This window comes from Mauremys mutica, chromosome 5, assembly GCF_020497125.1.
Source record: "Mauremys mutica isolate MM-2020 ecotype Southern chromosome 5, ASM2049712v1, whole genome shotgun sequence".
NCBI lineage: Eukaryota > Metazoa > Chordata > Testudines > Geoemydidae > Mauremys > Mauremys mutica.
The window spans coordinates 96,077,251-96,084,792 of NC_059076.1; the positions used below are offsets into that span (position 1 = coordinate 96,077,251).

The window sequence follows — 7,542 nt, forward strand, 5'->3', positions numbered from 1 at the left end:
ATTCGGTGAATGTCAGTCATGCCTAAATGTTGGATATAGGCACCGCAAGTAGCAGTTGGGTGCCAAAGTCCCTATATGAATCTGGCAGAATCATGCAGAACACCACAATAAAGCTGCTGATGTGGCATTTGCAACAGCTTTCAGTTTTTATGTGATTGCTATTTAAATGTATTAAATAGCTAAGATTGGTACCGTGTCTTGAGGATGGAACATTGAAATGGCAGTCTGTTTTCAAGGTATTGTTATCACTTTACCAAATATAACTCTCCTGAATTCCTCATATACTTGTTTGTTTTGGAGAGAGACATACGTGTGTGTGTTTAGTCAGATGGATAGGAGTTATCAAGAGTGCTGCCATCTTTAGTGAGGTCTGCTGCAGTCTGTCCATTAGTGATGATGGTAAATAGCCACATGACTTTGGAATTCTAGCCTGTTTGCTCCTAGACCTGTTTATTTCCACTTCTAAGTCACATTTTAATGTCTTATCTTTTATGTTAGTTGGATATTAGTTGAAGGAAAGGAATGCTAATATATTATCTATAGTGGGTTTTGATGGTTTTTTTAAATCATAGTACAGAGATGAAATGACATGTAATCATTTGGTAGAGGGATACGTACTTGTGTTTCACTTGGTGTAATATTTCAATATTAGATCTTTTCAGTATTTCAATATGTATATTGATTAAAACAAGAAACTGGGGTGAACATCTATTTTTCTCTTTTCAACAAAATAAAAATGTCTAATTGAGTATAAAGTAGTGAATAACGTTCTGCTGCCAAGATGAAATGCATGCTGTGAAAGGGTATATGGAATACATAGAGAGAAGTTTCCACCCACTTGGCCTTTTAATAGCAGTTATTCTAAATCTGCACAGTTTTTTGCTTCATAACACAATTTGAGTCTGAAAATACTGCATGTGGAGTGCAGTCACTGCCTTTGAAAAGTCAGCATTTGCCAGCAATTACCACACAGTGGCATCTAGGAGAGTACAGTATGTCAGTATTCTTGGGCCACAATGTGTCAACTTGGAAAATAGGGGCCAGATTCCCTGGTAAACTCCAGCTGCTTCGAGTTGCACCAGTGAAGAGTGACCAGATGTCCTGATTTTATAGGGACAGTCCCGATATTTGGGTCTTTCTTATGTAGGCTCCTATTACCCCCCACCCCCGTCCCAATTTTTCACACTTGCTGTCTGGTCACCCTATACCAGTGATACAAAGCAGGTAAACCAAGTTTACCAAAAGCTAGATTTAGAGCTGTTTTACATCACCAAAGCTGTAAGACCATACCAGTGAATCTGAGCCCAGAATTAAAAATATGAATGTTGCTGTCATAGGGGGCTTGGAGGGCAAGGGGGCCTAGTGGTTAGTGCACCTGACTTCTGGCCCCTTGCCCCTCTGTCAGGGCAGTAGCGATATCTGTTGCTGACCTTAGGTCAGTAATCTTCAGCTTTCTACCAGCATCTGGGCTTCAGCCCTTAAAGGGATGTGGTATGAGGACCTGGGCCATCCCTCTCCACTGGGTCCCAATCCAGGGCCCTGTGGAAAGCAACTCTGGTGAGGTCCTCCCTGCAGTAAGTCCAAGTTCACTTCCCTGGGTTATTTCCTACCAGGAGGCCCTTCAGTTTGGGGCTTGGCCCCTGTAGTGCAGTCCGTCTCTCAACAACAAAAAAAGTCCAAGGGCCCTAGAGGTTCTCAGAGCGGGTGGTGGTTGAAGAAGGCACTGTCTGGGGGGGCTTTATCTGCTGGGTGGTCCCCTCTCAGGGTCAACTTTCTGTCTAGCTTCCTGGAGAAGCATTCCTCTCTCCTGCAGCCTGTCCACCACTCCTTGCCTGGGCTTCCGAGTTCCTATTTAACTGGCTCTTCCAGATGGAGCGTGCTCAGCAAGCCTGGAGGGGTAGGGCTACTTGGTTCCAGTATTGTCTTTTGAACACCTTCGAGCCCTGTGTGGGGTTTGTATACCCCATTACACACCCTCCCACTCAGCCACCAAGTTGTGATGTCACAGGGCTGATCCATGTCTCCTCTGGCTCATAGAAGAAATTGCCATTTTTGTTTTCCCTGCGTGTGCAGTGGGACATGTGGCAGCTATATGGCTGCAGCGAGAGATACCACTGTATGATGCACAGATTGTGGTCTTTTATGGAGTTCAGGAGAGATGCATGGTCTACTACTAGGTGGAAGGGCTGCCCCCATAAGTAATATCACAGGACAGAAACAGCCGATTTTCTCAGTGACTGAGCCAGGGCCTCTTTCTCAGTGACTGAGCATGCCACCTCTCAGGGGAACATCTTTCTACTGAGAAAGAGGATGGGATGCTCTTCTACACTGAATTCGTGAGACAGCAGTGCCCTGAGCATTTGCACAATAAACGGTTTTGTGAACTTTGGGTGGAATAGCACCGGTTCCTGGCTCAACTGGTCTTTCAATGCTTTGAATGCCTCATCAGTTTTTCATCCAACAGATTTATTGGGGTACTGAATCCTTTACCACGTCCATCAAAGGGTCAGTAGTGGTAGCAAAGGTGGGGGTACTGTCAGATTCAGCCCCAGCAGTCCCAATAAACAGCGAACGTGCTTCTTGTTGGAGGGGATGGAGCAATCCGGTAAGGCTTGGACTTTGTCCACCAGAGATAGTAATTGTCCCCCTCTCATTATATACCCCAGGTAAGTGACTTCTTTGGCAGCCAGGTGGCACTTGATTGGGTTGGCCATAAACACTGCCTCCATAAGAGCTTATAGTTTGCAATAATGTGCCTTATATGGTCAGCCCACTCTTCACCATATATGAAAATACTGTTAATGTAGGTGGCTGTTTATGCCCCATGTGGCAGCAGCACTTGAAAAGTGGCAGTGGCCCCAGGGATCCCAAAGGGCATGGTCTTAAATTGATACCACCAAATTGGATGGAGAAGGCAGTTGTCTCTTTAGACTCGGGCGTCAAGGGTATCTGCCAATACCCTTTCATTAGGTCAAGAGTGGATTATATAGTCTGCTGCTTCCAGGCTACAAAGTCCATCTCCTGTTTTCTTAGGTCTGTTTTCTGAGGTCTTTTGGAGATTTTCTGCCTCCACAAGGGATGTGACACCCTCTGACAACTTCTTCCAAAACCACCAGTCACACCCCAAGATGACCAGATAGGCCAGGTCTTTGTACCATCTTGGTGTGGTTTTGCACAATCAGTATAATCTCTCTCATTGCGTATGGCTATATATTTCCGTGGATGAACTGGAGGTAGATCATACCTCTGTGCTTCCCTCCTGGCCCCACCAGCCGTTCCCTGACCAGGGTTTGGCTTCAGCCAAACCCTGATCAGTCCTTGAATGGTCACTCTGTCCACTTGGACTAACATTTTCCTTGGGCCCCTTTTCTGAGCCTGGCTGTCTGTGGTCCAGGCCTGCTCATAATTACAATCCATGAATAGGCGGTCTTGCCAAAAATTGCTTTGTTGCCCACAGGCAAAGCAAACCCCTGTGGTTGAAGGCAATCCCATCACTGCTTCTCCCAGTGGAAATGGCCTCTGCGGGCAAGGTCACTCCATTGGGTCCAAATCCCTCCTAACAGACTAAAGTTGGAGACTTCTGGGCTCTTTTGAGACCTTTGAGACCTTACCCCCTGTAGTTGGGCATCCCAGTTCCCAGGGAACCTTTGGCTGGATTTGGAGGTCAGTAATATGTATGCCCCGGGGTCATGCCAGACTGACTTTGGGTATTTTTGCTTTGGACCTGAGGGATCTGAGAGAGTTCTCCGCCAGGGCAATGACCTCTGTGAGAATTTCAGGATGTTGCCTTATAATCCATGCACACACCCCTGTAGAGAGGATCTGTGTGTACTGTTCCATGCCTACCTTCTATGCTACCTAAACCCCTGTGCAGCCCCCTGGCACCACTAGCAATGTTCTCTTAGACTCCGAGCAATGGCCCAGGGCTGAGCCCCAAGCAAGAATTCCTCCTGGCAGGAACCACTGGTGGTAGGTTTTGGGAGAGATGTTCAGGCACCCAGAATTACTGCCTTGACTTGGGTGTTATTCTGGGTGGCCACCATATCGAAGACCCAGTATGCAGCCTGGACCAGGCCTGACAAGTGGAGGGCCAATAGGTTGGTCCAGCTTTCCACTGGCCATGTAGTCATGGCAGCGACTCTCTTGAATGTGATGAGGAATGCTTCTGGGCCATCTGTGTGTCCCATCTTTGTCAGTTTCACCAGGATGGATGGCATTAGGGTGGTACCTCCCCCTCCCCTGGTGAGACTTTCTGCTGCCCCCAGTGGCTGTATGAGTGTAATCATCTGCTTGATGAGCTGCTGCTGTGTCCCCATTTCTTTAATCAGCTGCTGTTGCTGGGCAGAGAGTGCTGGAGCCATTAGCTCTGCTGCTGCTGTTGCTGGGCTATCTGTTAATGGTTTTCCAGGGACCACTTCAGCAACTTCTCAAAATCTATGTGTGCCTTCCATCTCCCCCTCTTTTCTGGCCAACTTTCAGGTCTGGGACACTGTGCTCCCCACATTCTCTTCCATGTGTGATGGGGGCTCAGAGGCTGTGGTGGACTAGTGATTAGAACACCAGACTTCTGCCCCAGGCTTCCCTGTCAGAACAGTAGCAATATCTGTTCCTGACCTTAAGCCAGGAATCTTCAGCTTTCCTCCTACATCTGGACCTTGGCCCTTAAGGGATGTGGTAGTGGGACCCGAGCCCTCTCTCTCCACTGGGTCTCAGCACAGGGCAGCAACAGCAGCAGAATCCTCCCTGTAGTAAGTCCAGGTTCACTTCCTTGGGCTACTTCCTGCCAACAGGGCTCTTCCGTTTGGGGCATGGCCCCTATAGGCCAAACAGTCAGTCTCTCAACCAAAAAAAAAAAAAAAGTCCAAAAGAGCAGGGCCCTGGGGATGGTGGATGGAGAAGGCACTGTCTGGAGGCCTTACCTGCTCTGTGGTCCTCTCTCAGGCTCAACCTTCTGTCTAGCTTCCTGGAGAAGCATTCCTCTCTCCTGCAGCCTGTCCACCATCCTTTGCCTGGGCTTCTGAGCTCCCATTTAACCTGCTCCTCCAGTTAGCACATGCTTAGCAAGCCCAGAGGGGTGGAGCTACTTGGGCCAAGTATTGTCTTTTAACTTCTTGAGGCTCAGTATGGGCTTTTTATTCCCAATTACAGCCCCAAAAGAGAAAAACAAACAAGCCAAGGATCCTTAGATTAACGGTATCAAGTTTAAATTGATGTCACTTGATGGTGATAGTTTCGGATTTGGCCATGTTAATATTATAGCCACTACGAGATTTCTTGTTCGGTGGGTTTTTTTTGCGCATGATTAAATTCATGTTCATGAGCAGATGGTAGCTTGATCCTGAAGTTCAAAGATATGATATGAATGAGTATTAGCATGACAGGGCTTGTTTAAAAAGTTCCCATCACTTCTATTTATGTCTATTTTAAAAATGACTAATATTATTTCTTGTAACTTTGCAGACTACAGATGCCAATTCAAATGTGAGGAAAAGAACAAATGCCATGGCACAGTCAGAAGCCGATGTTGGGAACCGAACTGACACAGCAAACAGTTCCATCCAACCTTCTGTGGTAACTCAGGGGTCTTCTGACATTACACCCCAGTCTCTTTCAGCATCAAGTCCAAACCCGTTCAGTCGCCTCAATGTATCAGAAACATTGTCATCTGCAAGAGCTACTCCTCCAGCTCCTCCCTCCACCCCAATTTTAACTGGATGCATAACACAGCATGCCACAGCTGGATCCCCATCCATTCATCATTTACTTGGATCTAGACTGGAGCAGATTCAGACCACAGCTAATACGGTGGGAGCATCTGTAAAGCCGTCTGCTATCTCTCCGTCTCCTGCTCCCCCTGCTTCCAGCTCTGGCACCAGTAAGATAGACAAATATGCACGCATTCTATTTCCTGTCACATTTGGAGCATTTAACATGGTCTACTGGGTAGTGTATCTATCCAAGGATACCATGGAAAAATCAGAAAGTCTAATGTAGTTTTGCTGCAATATAGTAGTTTCCTTAATTATTATAACACATTTGTTGCAGGGTTCCTTCTTTTAAAACTTTTTTTTAAGAGACCATTTATTCTTATTTTACAAGGCTCTGTGCTAGGTTCCCACTGCAAAGAACAAGTTTATTGGGACAATTAACTAACTCATCATTGAGTAAAGGGTAAGAAAATTGGCTTATCTCTCCCAAATGGGAACACAGAACTTGCCATGGAGCGCAGGGAAGGGAAGAACAGTGATGAGAAGTAAGTAGAATGCAGACACACACATTTATGCAGTGTAATGTGCACTGACTTTTAGTAGTATACCATAATGATTTTTACAAATCACCACTGCCTAGACCCAGCAATGCATTTTCCACTATGACTTGCAGTGACTGTTTGGGGGATATTTTTAAATGCTGCCAGACAGGGACTTTTCCCTGCTAGATTAAAGTTGATGAAAGAAATGATGAGTGGTGACAGAAGAAAATAGAGGGAGTCCTACTGGTGGGGGTTGGGGGAGGGGGAGATAGAATGGAGGGGGTGAGGGGAGTGCTGTAGAAAAAAAGTTAGGCAAAGGAGTTGGAGAATTCCATATATTTTTACTAAGCAGTATTTTGTGCCGCTGCGTAGAAAATTCTCTCAGTATTAAAGGATGAGTGAATCTTGCGGAGTCTGAGATTTTATGAACCTCTCGAACTAGTTCTTTTGGGTTTGCAAAACCTACATAATAGCCTGATCCTTCTTTCACTTACATCAGGTTTAACTTGAGTGTAGTTACTCCCAATTTACAACTGTGTAAGACAGAGAAGAAACAGGCCCATGATGTTTAGGTTTTGATTAGAATTCTTCCTTCTCTGGTGCCTTTCCTCTGTTTTGTTTTTCACTCTGTCTACTCTCCTCCTTTTTTCACCATTATTTTCACTGGATGTTTCCCTTTTGCACTGTTTCTTGTAGCCTCTCCTAACCAGAATGCAAACCCAATAGTGGTTGAGTTCAAGTTAAATGTTCAAGTGGCTTTAAAATGGCAAAATGAGTTTGCCATCCTTTCTATGGTTACGGGTACAGTACAGCTGTAAGGAAGGGAAATCAGTTCCTTTGGGAAGTAGTCATGTCACATAAATAACTAGGAAAGTATTCCTCTTGGGGTAAGGTGCTTTTCCTCTCGCCCCATCCTGTCTTAAAAATGCTCAATAGCAGTAAAGTGCTCTCCTGAATGGGTGGAGTTAAGATGTGCTTCCAGGTAAGTATTTGGATTTCTTGGATGAAATGAACTGTTTAAATCTACCAGAGGTCTTGTTTATCAATTTCCTTTCTGCCATACTGGGTAGACGATATGCTGATTAAAAAAGAATTGCCTGCACAAACTGCACCTGGGTAGCTAAATGAACTTCTCTGCAATTGACTATCAAAAATAATAGGCCAGATTCTCAGCTATGCTCTGGCATATCTGGGGATATGCTTGGGTGGATTAGTCCTCAGATGGAATAGAGTGATATAACTGACTCCTAAGCCACTCCTTCAGGAGTCCTTGGCATAGGGGATATGTTAGG

General features: G+C 45.6%; 1 protein-coding gene across 3 annotated transcripts in view; it reads left to right on the plus strand.

The window, feature by feature from the left end:
* Nucleotides 1–6,474, plus strand: part of GABRA4 (gamma-aminobutyric acid type A receptor subunit alpha4) — a 60,424-nt gene extending 53,950 nt beyond the window's left edge. For all 3 annotated transcript variants that reach the window (XM_045018791.1, XM_045018789.1, XM_045018790.1), the window contains one exon: nt 5,461–6,474. In XM_045018791.1, the coding sequence (XP_044874726.1) occupies nt 5,461–5,994 (534 nt within the window). In that variant the 3' untranslated portion in view covers nt 5,995–6,474. The remainder of the gene's footprint in view (nt 1–5,460) is intronic.
* The last annotated feature ends 1,068 nt before the right edge of the window (nt 6,475–7,542 follow it).